The sequence below is a fragment of the Geotrypetes seraphini genome, chromosome 11 (genome assembly GCF_902459505.1).
Source record: "Geotrypetes seraphini chromosome 11, aGeoSer1.1, whole genome shotgun sequence".
NCBI lineage: Eukaryota > Metazoa > Chordata > Amphibia > Gymnophiona > Dermophiidae > Geotrypetes > Geotrypetes seraphini.
Window position 1 is genome coordinate 78,804,177 of NC_047094.1, and position 16,464 is coordinate 78,820,640.

The 16,464-nt window shown below is 43.6% G+C and overlaps 1 protein-coding gene across 3 annotated transcripts in view; it reads right to left on the bottom strand.

Moving 5' to 3' along the window:
* Positions 1–15,523: 15,523 nt before the first annotated feature.
* The window catches only part of LOC117345717 (lens fiber membrane intrinsic protein-like), a 40,206-nt gene continuing 39,265 nt past the window's right edge, over positions 15,524–16,464 (bottom strand). For all 3 annotated transcript variants that reach the window (XM_033914786.1, XM_033914784.1, XM_033914785.1), the window contains exon 5: positions 15,524–15,803. In XM_033914786.1, the coding sequence (XP_033770677.1) occupies positions 15,754–15,803 (50 nt within the window). In that variant the 3' untranslated portion in view covers positions 15,524–15,753. The remainder of the gene's footprint in view (positions 15,804–16,464) is intronic.

Consider the following 16,464-nt stretch of genomic DNA (forward strand, 5'->3'; position numbering starts at 1 on the left):
GTTCTGCCCCACTCCCCCTGGCCAGCTCCCTTCTCCCTCATCTGATGCTCATTCCCCAAGCCATTGAGAATTGTTCATGTTGCAGGAAAGGCCCCAGATTCCTCTCCCCTTTCTCCAGCCCTCCTACCCTTACAGGTCCAGTGATTCTCCCTTCCCTCGCAGGTCCAGTGCCACCATGCCTTCCTTTCATTTTTTCTACTCCCAGTCCCACCATGGTGCACTTTGCTTTCAATGTCACGTGTCACATAGGCCTGCTCCAGGGCCTTCCTTGTGCCACATAGAGGAAGACCCTGGAGCAGGCTGAGGTTGGTCATGTCTGGTTTATCTCATCCACTGAACCCCCTGCTATAAATGTCATAGCACGCCACTGAACGATGTACAGATTCTCCTTCACTCCAGGATGTTATTCTCTAATTTGCAAACTAATTTCAGTGATCATAAGGTGGGCTCTGACTAACAGAAGCCAAACCTCTTAATCAACTATGCACTGGTCAGTTGGTGGGTTCTGCCAAAATACAAATCTCCTGCCCATATCCAGATCTTAAATCTCTCCTCTGGAGCGAGGTCACAGAACTTGAGACCACCTTCTAGGAAGACCAAGAGCTGGCTTGACTTCTCTACAGCTTTTACTTAGGCTTCTGGAAACTGCTGGAACTCCTGTTCTGGGTTCCTGGCAGTTTCAGAGATTCCTACAAAGGGGTGCTGAAAAGTTCTCAGCCCACCCAAGAAGACAATGATGTGGACATGGTTCAATCAATGATCTGAAACAATGTGAAAACATAGAATTTAATTTCTACAAATTGACACTTAACCAAAATAAGATAACACTCTTCTGCTACAGTGGCAAAATAATACTCAGAATTTAGGAAATTGGTTGGTTGGGCTGAGAACTTTTTAATACCCCTAGTACTTGTCTGCAAATAGTCTGTGGTTCCATAGAACCCAGGTGCATAAACCTTTTTTCAAACTCCCTAGGTCAAAAGTTCACACCCTCTAGAAGTTATCCATTTAGCAAAGGGTTGTCCAAAGTTAGAAACATAGAAAAAGACGGCAGATAAGGGCTGCGGCCCATCTAGTCTGCCCAACCCAATGACCCTCCCCTATTTATCTCTGTGCAGAGATCCCACGTGACGATCCCATTTCTTCTTAAAATCAGGCACGCTGCTCGCCTCAATCACCTGAAGTGGAAGTCTATTCCAGCGATCAACCACTCTTTCGGTGAAAAAGTATTTCCTGGTGTCGTCGTGCAATTTCCCGCCCCTGATTTTCCATGTATGTCCTCTTGTCGCCGTCGGACCTTTGAAAAAGAAGATATCTTCTTCTACCTCGATACGGCCCATGAGGTATTTGAACGTCTCGATCATGTCTCCCCTCTCTCTGCGTTCCTCGAGTGAGTATAGCCGTAATTTATCCAGCCGTTCCTCGTACGGGAGATCCTTGAGTCCCGAGACCATCCGGGTGGCCATTCGCTGGACCGACTCAAGCCTCAGTGCATCCTTGCGGTAATGAGGCCTCCAGAATTGTACACAGTATTCCAGATGAGGCCTCACCATGGATCTATACAGTGGCATAATGACTTCAGGCTTGCGGCTGACGAAACTCCTGCGTATACATCCCATGATCTGCCTAGCCTTAGATGAAGTTGGTCCTCAAGGGCTGCAATCCAGTTAAGTTTTCAGGATTTCCACAATGAATTTCTATTAAATCTATTTGTTTGCACTGCTTCCATTGTATGCAAACAAATCTCATGCATATTCATTTGGGAAATCCTGTAAACCTGACCTGGCGAAAGCCGAGGTTGGACACTCCTGATTTAGCACATATTGTTTTACTCCAGTTGCCAAAGTGTGCAACTCTGAAAATCAGAGCTGCCCTGTGAACTCCAGAACTCAGCATACAGCACTGATAATGTTAAAACTGTAAGCTTTCAGCGCTGGAAAATAGATGCACTCCTTTACTCCTTACTTCAGTGCATATTGCTGTATGTACCCAGGGCTATATTTTCTTTAGTATGGTACAGTAGGCAGCACCTTTAAGAAGTCTGAAAAGGATAAACCTTTCCAAAAATAATTTGATTGACGCATAAACTTCTAACCAAAAGATACATCAACAGATGTGACAATAGAAGTTGAACTTGACTGGTGTAGAGTCCAGAGACTGGAAATGCATATTTAGCTAGTTTGGTGTAGATCAGGGATCTCAAAGTCCCTCCTTGAGGGCTGGCCCTCAAGAAGGGACTTTGAGACCCCTGGTGTAGATGGAAACACCGGCAGGATAGTTACAAAAGAAAGGGCTGAATTCTGAACATGTTCACCAGCTAGAGCCCATCCAACTTCTGCTCAACGAAGAAGAAAGAGAGATATACAGTAGAACACAGGCCTGAAGGGCAACAGACCCCATGCTAGCACTCAGGAACACCATCCTGCAAACACCAGGAAGCACTAAGGAGAAAACCCTACACCAGTGATGGCTAACCTTTTTGAGCCCGAGTGCCCAAACTGCCGCACAAAACCAAAGAATTTCCTCAAAGTGCCAGCACGTCAATTAAACCTTAATAACAAGATTTTAGTATCTAAAAACTCTTTATAAAGTTGCCTGAACTATGTAACATCATTTTTAAAGGTTGGAATCTTTGTATTGTCAGAGAATCAATTTGATTCACAATCCTTTGGTTTTCATTTCAATTTATTGGCAATTTATAATGTTTTAATGATTTCATTCAATTTAATGAATTTAGGAAGAATTTGATTCAGTTACACAATATATTTTAAATGTATTATGACAGAAGAACGCTCGGTGCTGTAGGCGAGTACTGGGGCAGGTTCAGAGGCGGAGGCGAGGAGTGAGACTTTGCTTCTCACAGCCCCACGGCGGTTCAGGCAGCCGCGAGGAACACATTGCCAGGCAGGGCCGGACTGGGACAAAAAATAGGCCCGGGCATTTTAGGTTGAGCAGCCCAATCACATGACCTCACGCAGGCCCCGCCCATTGAAGTCCAGGGGCAGGGCTAAAATGCAGAAGCACAATGTAATTTAAAGGAAGATGCACAGGAAAGATAATCGTGCGATATGTTCAAACTTTAATGTTCTATAAAAGCAATGACAGACTCTCACCTTTGAAACAAAAATAACAAGCGCTTATCAATAAAACCAAACCACAGGGTCTGCGTTTTTAACAATGAAAAATCCGGATAACAAGAGGCAGCTCAGCAATGTCCAACCTTAGTGAGCTGGAGGTTTATGTGACAGCAGAGGACTAAGAAGAGATGTTTTATTTGTAGTCTTGATGTATTGGAGAAGTGACTGCGATTCCCCAAATAAAATGACCTGTAAACTGGATTAATCGCATTAATGACTATATAACATTGGATTCATCACAATAACAACTAATTAAGAGGTGACCTGAGTGTATGGGAAAAGGACTTTTATTTTTCATTATTGGAGCCTTTGTTATTTTATTATGATGTTTACAAAAGCACTGTGAAGGGCCACATATACACTTTACTGTTTTTTTGCCATAAGGTACAGCGCAGAGGATTAGTGTGTTGGTTGTTCACAGAGAGCCCAGCCCTCCTCTCAGCTTACTGAACTTCTCTATGCAATCATCATAAGCAACTTTTTTATTTCCTCGAATTTAGCATGTCCCCCATGGAAGATACAGAGGTTTTTACAGAGGAGCACATTATTAGACACATTAAAATCCCCCCATATCCTCACCTCTCTAGCATGAGAGCACTAGGAACTGTTCCTGATTACAGATGTCACATGTGGAGTCACACTACAGCCTCACTGAGTTCCTGTGACAGACTCAGTGTGAAGCTTCTCTTCCTCCCCCCACTTCCCCCTCACACACTGCCTGGCTCAAAGGATACTAAGGGGAAGACAGGCAGGCTAAACATCCACTCACAGGACTGCAGCCAGCACAGGAGGATGGGCCGCGGCCCACCGGGACAATGCCCGGTCCTCCCAATGGCCAGTCCGGCCCTGTTGCCAGGTGAGCTGCAAAGCAGACACCGGCACACTCGCCTCCCGCCGCGCCGCATATCTTAATTGCGGACCTTCCCGCGTGCTAGCTGCAAGGCCTTCGCGTGCCACAGCTGGCACGCGTGCTATAGGTTCGCCATCGCTGCCCTACACCATCACTCCAGAGAAAGGTGACTGGTGCTCCTGTAGATACTGGGGAGCACTAGTACTCAGATACTACTCAGCAACACCTTCCTGCAAATACTGGGGAGCAGTAAATTGGTAAGATCAGACTCCATACCTGCACTCAATAACAACCTCCTAAAAATAATGGGAAGCAGTAAAATGATAACAGGAGACCCTGAACCTGCACTCAGTTATACCCAGGATGGCTAAAAATAAATGATTTTTTAAAAATGGATTTTTTAAAATTAAAATTTAATTTTTACATAAAATGCCATTTTTGAGCAAAATTCTATCTAAAGATAATTTTCTATTTAAGATACATTATAGTTAAAAAGTTATTCATCATTAAATAAGAATTAGTTTTAAATTATGTAGCAGGAAGCTGTATATTCATGCAATTTTTTTTGTAAATGAATTATATTAATCCATTCATAATGGCATGGGCAATTTTTCTATTTAGATTATCAGAGATGCTTGGTTTTGTATTTCTCAAAACTGTGAGTTTGGGTCTGTAGAGATAATATGCTGCTTCTTCACAGCAAAAATGTTATAAAATATACAGAGTTAGAAAAAGACCTTAGCCCCATTGTTCTTTGAGAAATCAATGTTGTACACAGAATCAACTCCTTACTTCTTATGTGCAAAGTTTATAAATCTGCACAAGGAGCTAAGTGTGAGGAGGGAGGGGCAAGCAGTAAAAATGAAAGTGAAAACTTTTGAGCAGAATACTCCATAAGTCTTGGGATCTTTGTGTGTATAGCCTGAGGGTTAGCATATTATTCTCTCCTTGGAGGAGAAAACCTATAATGGCAGCAGATCATTTGGGAATATTTTAATGAAGTTCCTCTATCTATGGGCAAGGCAGGCATGTGTGCAAAATGCAAACGCTGCAACAAAGAAATGTAAGGCCTGGTGGGCCAAATGAAATATCATGAGAAGTGCTTTGATGAAGGTGACAAAAGAAACATGTATGAACAGACAGGATCTTCAGGTTGGTAAATATTTTGATTTCATCATATTTCTTAAAGACTGCCTTGAGTAACTGTCATATTTGAGCAAAAATATATTTTTTATTATTAATGCATGGTACCATATTTCAATACAGTTGTTATGAAGAAATAGAGTTAAAACAAGTAAATATTCCTTTTTTTGACGGTACTTAATGGCAGTGAATACAATGAGAAAAACATGATTTAGGGCTAGATTCACTAAGGACACCCAATTGTTCCCCGACCCGATTCACTAACCTTGGTGCTGATCAACCTCCGATCCAATCTGATCCACGCATGCAAATGAGGGAAATGGCATGCAAATGTAGGAAGGCAGCGATTCACTAAACAATTTAAGGAACACCGACTGGGCTGGCTGATCAAAAAACAAGCGACTGCTGAGGACCAGTTTCTCACGTCTTTTCCTGTTCTCTGTGCCCTAAATCCTGCTCTCTCCCCGCCCTGCTTCTCTGCCGTCCTGACTGCATTTCTGCTACTTCTTCTCTTAGCCCTGAAAGGAATCAGTGTCCCGACTCTCCTGCTCTTTCCGCCCCAATTCTCCTGCTCTCGATCGCTGTTCCCTGCAGTGCGAGCCCATGGTTTTAACCTGTGGGTTTAAAGCGGGGCTGCACTGTGGGGAAGGGCGGCAGAGAACAGGAGAGTTGGGGCAGCACGGACTTCTCATTTCAGTCTTCTCCTGCCCCAAAAACCCACTAGATCACCAGTTAAAGCTTAAGGGATGCCGGGGGAAAGCGGGGGTGGGGGTTGGGGGGTGGGTCAGAGCCGGCCCAAATATTATTTGCGTTTTTTTAATATTCGCGGGCCAGCTCTGCCCCTAACCGTGGATATGGAGGGAGAAGTGTATTGAAACACTTTGATCAGCACCAACTATGGAATTAACAATCTTTGCCTATATTTAGTGGGGACTGTAGCTAGCTGTAGAGATAGTTGTCAATGTTCAGCCACTCTCTGGAGAGCCAAGCTGTTTTAGCTAGGACAGTCTTTTTCCTGGAGTAATTTTATCCTTAAAGCTATCCAGAAGTAATGCCCCCTTCAGGGTGGCTCTGGGTCTGGAGCCCAACCTGGCTGGAGTCCCCCAAAGGCAGTCTCTGTCAGTCCCTCACTTGGATAACGTTTAGTGCTTTCACCTGGGGAAAAGAAGTGTTAGTGTATGGGTTCACCCTTTTTTCCCCCAGTAAAAATCTCTTAAAACTTCTGTGAACAAGGTTGGCTAATAAATAGGTTGTTTCAACTATGTACATAGGCCTAATCATAAAGCAAATTGTCATGAACAGCGTTCTAACCAATACTTATACAGTTAACTCAACAACATTAGTCTATGTTTCAAATATTCAAAACCATTAGCTCATAGTCTTTTGAACCTTTAAACTGTCAGCTGTTTTAATATTTTGAATCTTTAAACCTCTTTCAGTTCTGACTGCCAACATTGTAGCTGCAAGCTCCTCCCAAATTTCTCAGTTTACTCAATAGGTGGGCGTGGCTGTGTGCCTAAATCCCTCCTCTCCTTTCCAGTCCACCCTCACCCAGTCCCCAAGATCTCACTCTCTATTGAAGTTCTCAGAAGTAGGTGGCTGCTGTTCTTCCAGGCCAGCAGACTTCCTGCTGTAGTCTTTTGCTTGTTCTCCTTGAGCTCTGAGGACCAATGACCTCTCAAGAACTCTCCTCCACTGCTATTTCTAGGGAGCCCTCTCCCTCATTGGGCTACTGATGCCAATTGAACCCAGGTAGCCCGTTCCTCCACTGGACTACTAGTACCAACTAGTGCTGCCCGATTCACGATTCGAATCAGTTCACTGATTCGAATCAGGTGAATCGATTTGAATCAGTTCGTTTTTGTAAAAAAACGGACTTACCGATTCATCCCGATTAAAGTTCATTCTTTTTTCACTGTCGGCCGCCGGACTCGTTCCCATCTAATGTAACTTTCAGTTTTGCAAAACCGGAAGTTACATCAGAAGAAACGAAAGGACGTGGGATTGTCGAGGGGGAGCGAGCAGACCTTGTGCAGCGGACCAGTCGGAAGCAAAGGGTATTTTTTGGCTGTCTCTGCATTTCTCTTCTCTTCCCCGCGATTCCACATCCAATCGAGTAAGTAACTGAACCAGCAGGGAGGACTGAGAATCGGCAGGGGGGTGCTCAGAATCGGCAGGGGGGGCTGAGAATCGACAGGGGGTGTTCAGAATCAGCAGAGGGGGCTGAGAATCAGCAGGGGGTGCTCAGAATTAGCAGGGGGGGCTGAGAATCTGCAGGGGGGCTGAGAATCGGCAGGAGGTGCTCAGAATCGGCAGAGGGAGCTGAGAATCGGCAGGGGGAGCTCAGAATCAGCAGGGGGGGCTGAGAATCGGCAGGGGGGCTCAGAATCGGCAGGGGGGGCTGAGAATCGGCAGTGGGTGCTCAGAATCGGCAGAGGGGGCTGAGAATTGGCAGGGGGTGCTCAGAATCGGCAGGGGGGGCTCAGAATCAGGAGGGGGGCTGAGAATCGGCAGGGGGCAGAGAATCGGCAGGGAGTGCTCAGAATCGGCAGGGGGGGCTCAGAATTTGCAGGGGGGCTGAGAATCGGCGGGGGGGTGCTCAGAATCGGCAGGGGGGCTGAGAATCGACAGGGGGTGTTCAGAATCAGCAGAGGGGGGCTGAGAATCAGCAGGGGGTGCTCAGAATTAGCAGGGGGGGCTGAGAATCTGCAGGGGGGCTGAGAATCGGCAGGAGGTGCTCAGAATCGGCAGAGGGAGCTGAGAATCGGCAGGGGGAGCTCAGAATCAGCAGGGAGGGCCTGAGAATCGGCAGGGGGGCTCAGAATCGGTAGGGGGGGCTGAGAATCAGCAGTGGGTGCTCAGAATCAGCAGAGGGGGCTGAGAATTGGCAGGGGGTGCTCAGAATCGGCAGGGGGGGCTCAGAATCAGGAGGGGGGCTGAGAATCGGCAGGGGGCAGAGAATCGGCAGGGAGTGCTGAGAATCGGCAGGGGGCAGAGAATCAGCAGGGAGTGCTCAGAATCTGCAGGGGGGCTGAGAATCGTCAGGGAGAGCTCAGAATCGGCAAGGGGGGCTCAGAATTGGCAGGGGGGGCAGAGAATCGGCAGGGAGTGCTGAGAATCGGCAGGGGGACTGAGAATCGGCAGGGGGGCTGGGGATGGAAGCTGAGATTCAGCAGGGGGGGCTGGTGAGTCTTGGAGGCTGGAAGCTGAAATCGGAAGGGGGGGCTGGTGAGTCTTGGGGGCTGGGAATGGAAGCTGAAATTGGCAGAGGGGCTGGGGGTGGAAGCTGAAATTGGCAGGGGGACTGGTGAGTTTTGGGGGCTGGGGATGGAAGCTGAGAATTGGCAGGGGCCTGGAAAAACTGAGAATCAGGCAGGGGGGCTGGGAAACTTTGGGGATGATTTGCTTTGGGGAAGCTGTGAATCTATGTTTCTAACTAATTTTACAGCTATGTTATAGTTTGGATGTTCCTATTTTTGACATGATATTGCCTTGGTTAAATAAAATGTTTAAACTTAAAAAGCTGTGTCATTAACAGTGAATCTTATCGAATCGGAAAATCGATGCAAAAGGGTGAATCGAATCGAATCAAAATATTTTTCTCTGAATTGGGCAGCACTAGTACCAACCATAGCTTGGTAGCCTGGTTCCTCCATTGGACTATTAGTGGTGACTGCACTCCAGTAGCATTATCCATCTTCAAGAGGAGCTTCTGGGGTAGCTCCCTGCTGGAATTCAGACTACCAGCCCTTAACTGGGTTCCCTCTAGAGGGCAACCTCTGCTCTTCCGGCCCTTTTCTTCTGCCTTGAGCTGCTGGTCTTCTTTCTTCAGCCCTGAGCTTCAAGTTCCCAAGGGCTGCTGGTCTTTTCTTCCAGAGCACCTCTAGTGGCATACATCTGCTGTTACTCATAATACCAGCTCTCATAAGAGCTCTGTAGTAGTCAATAACAGGGTTTCCCTTCTAGAAAGCTGTCTCCCAAATGAGTGCAATGCACAGATATAATTTTGTACAGTACAAAACTCATTTCCACCAAACTCCAATTCTAACTCAGCTTATTATGACTCCGTACCATTTTTACCCTCCTTTGAACTCATGGGGAGTAGATTTCCACTTCCCCTATTCTGATTCAGCTCTTCTGTTTATATCCCCACATTCATTTGGACCCACATGCTTTATTCACATTCATGAAATAGTCCCTCAAATGTATGTTTGTTCACCCTCAATTCATGATTTGCATATATATATATATATATATGAACTGGATATAATTCTCCTGTATCACAAATAGATTCAGACTCAAAACCTACTTCTTTGAATTCCAGTTTCCATCCCACCTGCTAAGCACCAATATTTATCATATCATTCCCCTTGTAATTCTCCACCTGAGCACTGTGTATAGATGCACCTTCTTGTCCAGTTGTCTTTCTTAACTAGATTGTAAGCTCTTTTCAGCAGGAACTGTCTCTTCTATGTTTTGATGTACAGTGCTGGGTATGTCTAGCAGCGCTATAGAAATGATAAGTAGTAGTAGTAATCTGCAGGGACTGTTTTCTTGCTCTTTGTGACTCTGTGCAGCGCTGCATGCATTTGGTAGCGCTATAGAAATAATTAATAGTAGTAGTAGTAATCACAACTGTTCCCATTCAGTTTCAATGCCGGTTTATTTCCAAGGGTCCTTTAATAAAAAATTGAACGGGATCCTTACAAAGTTTATTTGGCTGGGTAAATCTGCTAGAATAGCTTTAGTATCTTTGCAAAAACCACAATCGGTGTGTGTGGGGGTAAATTTTCCAAATTTTTATAGATATCATCAAGCTTTCATTATGCGTCAGGGTATGTACTGGATCCTTCCTGAACTCATGGAGCATCTTCCGGACTGGCTTATTTTAGAATGGCAACTTATGTCCCCTTTAAGGTTAACTTTAATACTCTGAGCACTTCACCAATTTTTAAATTTTATATTTTGAACTAATTCTTGAGCCTCAGCCCCACCACTCACCGCCTCAAAATACTTTCATCGCGGCAAGCTTTACGTGGTTATTTCCTCGTTGGCTCATTTACTTTCTACGTTTTTTCCTTTTCTTTTCAACTATTTTAAAAGTGCATTGTGCCTTATATTATTGCAAATTTTCCTAATACTTATAAATCAAAGTGCTTAGTGCTTACTTATTTCATCAACTTCATATATATATTTATTTTATGAATAAATAAATAGATGTAAATACAGCAAAATAACTTAGCTTTATATCGTTCATTCATTCATCTAACTTCATAAACCTTCAGCTTAGTTTTGCTTGGTTTGGGAGGGGTCCAACATTAAAATTCATTAACAATTTAACATCTATACCAGTACAACAATCCACGTGTCAGTCCTTATGGTTGAACTCCAAGATTCAAATAGGCAAGTCTAAGATCCTCTGGAAGCATTGGCTGCAGGCAGGTATACGTTCTTTAGATGATGTGTTATCAAATGCTTGATTTTTCATAAATGCAACAATCATTTGGCATTGCAAAATCTCAAGCATATAAGTGGTTGCAGTTGAAGCACCTCTAGTGGCATACATCTGCCATTCAGAAGGGGTTCACTGATTGGCGAAATTTAAAGAATCAGTATAGCTTGCCGGGCCTATGATTCCAGACAGATTTGCTAGGGCATCAGGCTGCCAATTGGTATAAATTAATATCGGAATATTTGAATAAAAAAACCAAAAACTAGTTTAAAGGATATCTGGAGCATTGAGGTAAAGCAGAAGATTTCTGCTACTCAATGGCCACAGATTTGGACTTGGAGGATGAGATGTACAGCATCAGCATCTATGAGACAAACTTGTTTTTTTCTGTTGCATAGAGTTTTTTAGACCCCAGTTCGTTTGCAGAAGTTAGACAGTTCAAAGTCTAATAGATGCTGGCATTGTCATCTTGAAGTAGGGACACTGTTCTATTATCCTTTGATACTCATCTTTTGGAAATCAATATCGGGACAAATTAATTTGATTTTGGAGTCTTCAATTCCATTATCGTATGAGGTGGTTATTTGTGGTACATTGTTGTCAACTAAACCTCCTTTAGACAAGTATAAAAATAGATTATTTTCCATCATGACTGGGATAGCCATGCAAATGGTTACCAAAAACTGGAAAAATTCAGATCGACTTAATTTCTCCTTTTGGTGAGACTTTTTATGTTTATGCTACAAATATGAGAAAATGAATTCAGAAATGTTGTGTAATAATAAGTTATTTAAATTAACATGGAGTTCATTGACAGATTTTGTTAATGATGATTAGCTGGTTTATTCTCCTGATTTCTTATTTGATTTACACATCCAGGGTAGGTGATTTTCACTATGGGCTCTTTACTAAGCTGCGGTAGTGTTTTTAGCGCACGCTGCAGATAACCCCATGCTATGCGGAAAAACTAACGCCAGCTCAATGGAGGCGTTAGCGTCTAGCATGCATGGCATTGTAGCGTGCGCTAAAACTGCTAGCGCAGCTTAGTAAAAGGCGCCCTATTGGCCTGTTTTACAAAGCCGTGTAGCAACAGTCCCAAAGCCCTTTAAATCTCTAAGGGCTTTGGGGCCGTTAGAACAGTGCAGCCGCTAGCACGGCTTTGTAAAAGAGATCTTATATGTCTGAAATAATGCATTTGGTTTTTGTTCTTGTATTTGGGTGGGAGGGAGGGAGAAAAGTTTTTGAAGTATTTCTATGACTGATATAAATGCAATTTTGAAATTAATTATATGTAAATGTATATTTTAATGCATTGTTTTTGAATGAAAAATTAATAAAAAGTTTTAAAAAATGCAAACAAATAAATGCTGATTTTAAACAAACTGTACACAAAATTTTCTTCTTTTCAAGTTCTGTCAGAAAACCACCCCATGGGGGATTTCATAGATAACTGTTGAATACTGCCATCTATCTGTAGAGCTAGGCAGAATGCCCATGCTCTACTCTTGCTCTTCCCTGGTGCTATCTGGATAGTACAGTGGAACCTTGGTTTACGAGCATAATTCTTTCCAGAACCATGCTCATAAACCAAAATACTCGTATATCAAAGCGAGTTTCCCCATAGGAAATAATGGAAACTCGCTTTGATATGTTTTCCCCTCTCCCCCCCCGAGGCCAGCAGCGCTGCTCCCCCCCCTCCGTGCGAACCGGCACCCCCCCCGCCCGAACAACTTAAACTTACCCTCCCGTCTGGCACCGGCACGCAGCCCACAGGACGTGCCGGTGCCGCTAGAAGATCTTCCTGCTTCTGCCGGCCTTGAGCATGCATCTGCGCATGCTCAAGGATTTCTAATTCTCCTTCTCGCCAAGATTCTCGGAGATCTCCAAGACGGGGGGAGGGGTAAGTTTAAGTTGTTCGGGCGGGGGGTGCCGGTTCGCGTGGGGGAGGTGCAAGTTCAAGCGGGGTGGCCTTTGCGAGTGGGTGGGGGGGGGAGAGATGCCGGTTATCGGGGACGACGACAAGTTTTGCCTGTACCTCTGAATATTGATGGGAAAAGGGCACAGGGCTGGTCTTAGCAATTGTGGGGCCCTGTGCACACCAGTTCAGTGGGGCCACTTCCTTAGGCCCACCTCACCTAGTCCTGCCCTACCTAGACCCAGCTCTGTTGATAATATTTTTTTTAAATTTGTATTATTTATGAAATTTCAAATGAAGGCAAATCAAGCAAAACTTGTATAGAAAAACTGATTCCTATAAGCACAATGCTATCATGGTGCAATGAAAATAACCAGAAATTATTCAGTTCAAGTCATAACATATAGAAGAATAAAAAAAACAACATTAATTAACTAAGAAAAAAATATGGGTATGTGGGCAGATTATTTTCAAATTCTCCTATTACTGTAGCCCATCAATCTGTAATAGCAGCACTGTAGATCTCTTAGTAGCCCAAAAAGACATATTTCACTAAACAACACATTTACACAGGAATTTTAAGTAAAAATTTGTACCCAGTTGGAACACACCAGGATGAAGAAGCAAAAATTAATTTCTGTGCTTACACCAGAACAAAGTTAATCAGTGGAAAGCCTTTACTTTTGTGAGAACACATTCTTTTGTTTCTCAAGAAGTCTGAAACTAAATTCATGCACACTGATAGGTAAAAAGAAAGCTCTCTTCAATCACATGGAAGGTTCTAGAGCAGTGTTCTTCAAACTTTTGACACCTATGGACCTGCGGAAATAAAATAATTATTTTGTGAACTGGCACCGGTCCGCGGACTGGCAGTTGAAGAATACTGGGCTAAGTCGTGGGCCAGACCTCGCCAATCTCCACCCCAGACCCCACCCCCTTAATAGTTCTAATTGTAACACCATTTTTTCCATTCATTTTTCATATATACACACATACACAATATAATCGTATTAACAACATATAATGGTTAACCACAAAATTAAACTACACATAGCACACTGTATGCTTCTCAATATTCATTCCTACCAGAACACAGATAATCCCATGCAAATACGGGACCAAAAATTAAAAGTACTAATATATACAAACAAACCCTAAGGTACAAAACTCTGCAGTACAACCCCAGAGGAAAAGAAACAAATGCATTTCTTCCTGAACAGACAGCAGATGTAAATCAAGCACTAAATAAAAAAATTCCCCCTACCGTTGTTATCTCCCTCCCTCCGCCTTGACTTCTGGCCTGCCCTCCAATGTTATCTTTGGGCCGGCTCCCTCTTCTTCAGTGCTGCAGTGCACAAAGCCATAGGCAGCAGCTCCTCACGTGTCACACGCCTCATCTGGAAGCCTTCCCTTTGACGTTGTGACATCAGAGTGAAGGCTTCCGGTTCAGGCACAGGATGTGCATAGGAGCCTCTGCCCACGGCTTTGTGCACTGCAGCACTGAGGAAGAGGGAGCCAGCCCGAAGACAATGCCGCATCGATCGCACCGTGGACCGGAGGCTGAAGAGCACTGGTTGGGGTCCGATGCACGTGCTGGTCTGTGGGCCGGCAGGAAATTTCTGCAGACTGGCACTGGACCACGGACTAGCAGTTGAAGAACACTGTTCTAGAGAGTTCATTTTGTCTTCAGCGTATTTTTTTTTTAGAGAGGAGTGATTTTTCATTTACTGTAAAATGGATGAAGCTGTGCTAGGGGATCTCTATCTAGCATAAGCTGATCATTCTCAGATAATTTTTTATGTTTATTTCAAGAAATGATAACTCACTACAGCTCTAATGTTTACTAATCAGAAAAATGAAGGAGGGCCTGGCCACAATGTTTTCTGGAATTCATACTCTACAAAAACATGCCTCACTCACAAAATATTTTAACACTTCAAGTAGGGCAGTAAAATATGGTTCTTGCAGTGCTTATTAAATTAGAAAACAGAAAAGCAAAGCAGAGGACAATCGGTTGCCTATTTGCCTGGGGACAACAGAGAAGAAATAGTAAATTGAGTCTTTATTCCCTAATACTAGGTTAGATTAAACCTAAGTAGAATTTGCTGTAAATATATCCCTTACACAGAAGGGACAATGAAGTTAACATTTCAGTGGCACACACAAAATTGTGCATAGAGGAGAAACAGATAAAGAAGTTTACCGTGCAGTCCATCACGTGGCACAAAATTATAAAATGTCCTTTAGTATATAAAGCTCAATTTTTTTTCCTTGAATGAGATTGATTTGTTCTTGTATTTGGAGATGGGGGTATTCGAAGCCAATGCCTTCAAATACCCCCATCTTCAAATACTTCTAGCAGCTGTCTCAGGGGAGTACCACACCACATCAAAACTGCCACTAGAGGTCATAGCGGCCATTTTGACACTGGAACCAACCTGGGTAGGAGCTACTTACTGGGCATTGCTCCTGTCCTGAAAACCACTTGACCACCAGGAAATTGAAAAGTAGTCTGGAGAAGGGATACCAGAGGGAGGATATTGGAGGGAGGGAGGAAAATGGAATCAGATGAGGGAATGGACATAGTGCTATATGCTGCAAGGACCATACAAGTACAGTCAAACTTGGATATTCAGTGCAAGTGTCTGGATATGGCACAGCATTGAATATCCAAATCTAATTTAGCCAGCAATGGTCAGCATATAAAATCTGCTGACTGCCACTGGCTGAATATTGATTGATTCAGAGACATTGGCTTTTCCACCCATTATCAGATATAGGTCCTTTGGGCTGTGAAGTGTTTCTCCGTCCTTTTCAATGAGCTGTACTAACATAGATAGACAGGCTGTCATGCACATCATTATTATATTGGGTCTGATCATTTTTGTTAGGATACAAAATGGATTAATAGAGAGAAACCCTTCTTGGATCTAATATTCAGTATCATCTTCCTTGTACCGTTTACCTCAGTGTTTTATTGTTCAGGAACATTGTATAGGACTGAAATTAGAGAACAAGGTTGCACATAATAATAATAATAGTATTTTGTATTTCTGTTCTCTTTCCAATTTACAATAGATTTTTCAGATGCAATAAGTCCCTGCCCTGAGGAGCTTACACTCTTTGTGAATACCTGAGGCAAAGGGAAATATAAAGACTATCTGTTGGTGAAGCAAGATTTGATTCCTGGTTTCCCTGCTTTGTAGTCCGTTGTTCCAAGCACTAGATTACTTTTTCTATACAACATGTGAGATCATTAAGACAGGCTCTGCGGTTCTGTCTTGAAATCAATCATGACGACAACAGCTAATGAAAGAGAAGAAGAAGAAAACATTAATCATGGAGAAAATCTGGGTCATCACTCGATCCACATCAGGCACCAGCTCTGTGAGTGCTAGAGCACCCTCAATATTTTTTGCAGCACTGCTCAGACATCAGAGCTAAAGTCATCCCCATGTAGAGCTGCAGGGGAATGCAGGAAGTAAGACTGTCTCTGAAGCTACTGATCCTGCCTCCCCCTACAACCTATTGGTCAGACATCCTTAGCCAGCCAATAAGCTGCAAAGGAGGCAGGATGAAGTGGCTTAAGAGACACCATTGGTCAGACAGTCCTTAGTCAGCCAATAGGCTGTAGGGGAAAGTAGGCCAGAAGATTAATGTCTCCAAAGCCAGTGTTCTTCAACCTTTTTACACCTATGGACCGGCGGAAATAAAATAATTATTTTGTGGACCGGCAAACTAATAAGACTGAAATTTTTAAAAACCCCATCACCGCCCCGTCCCCGCGAGCTCGGTCTCATCCACACAAGCCTCAAATAGGTATGATTTTATATTGAACATATTTTATTAAAGTATAAAAAAAAACAATATTCTGTACAATTGTCATTTTCTCTTCCCCCTTTCCCCCTTGGGTGCAGCAGCAGCAGTTTATATATTCTCCTCTTCTCCCCTTGGGTGCATCAGCAGC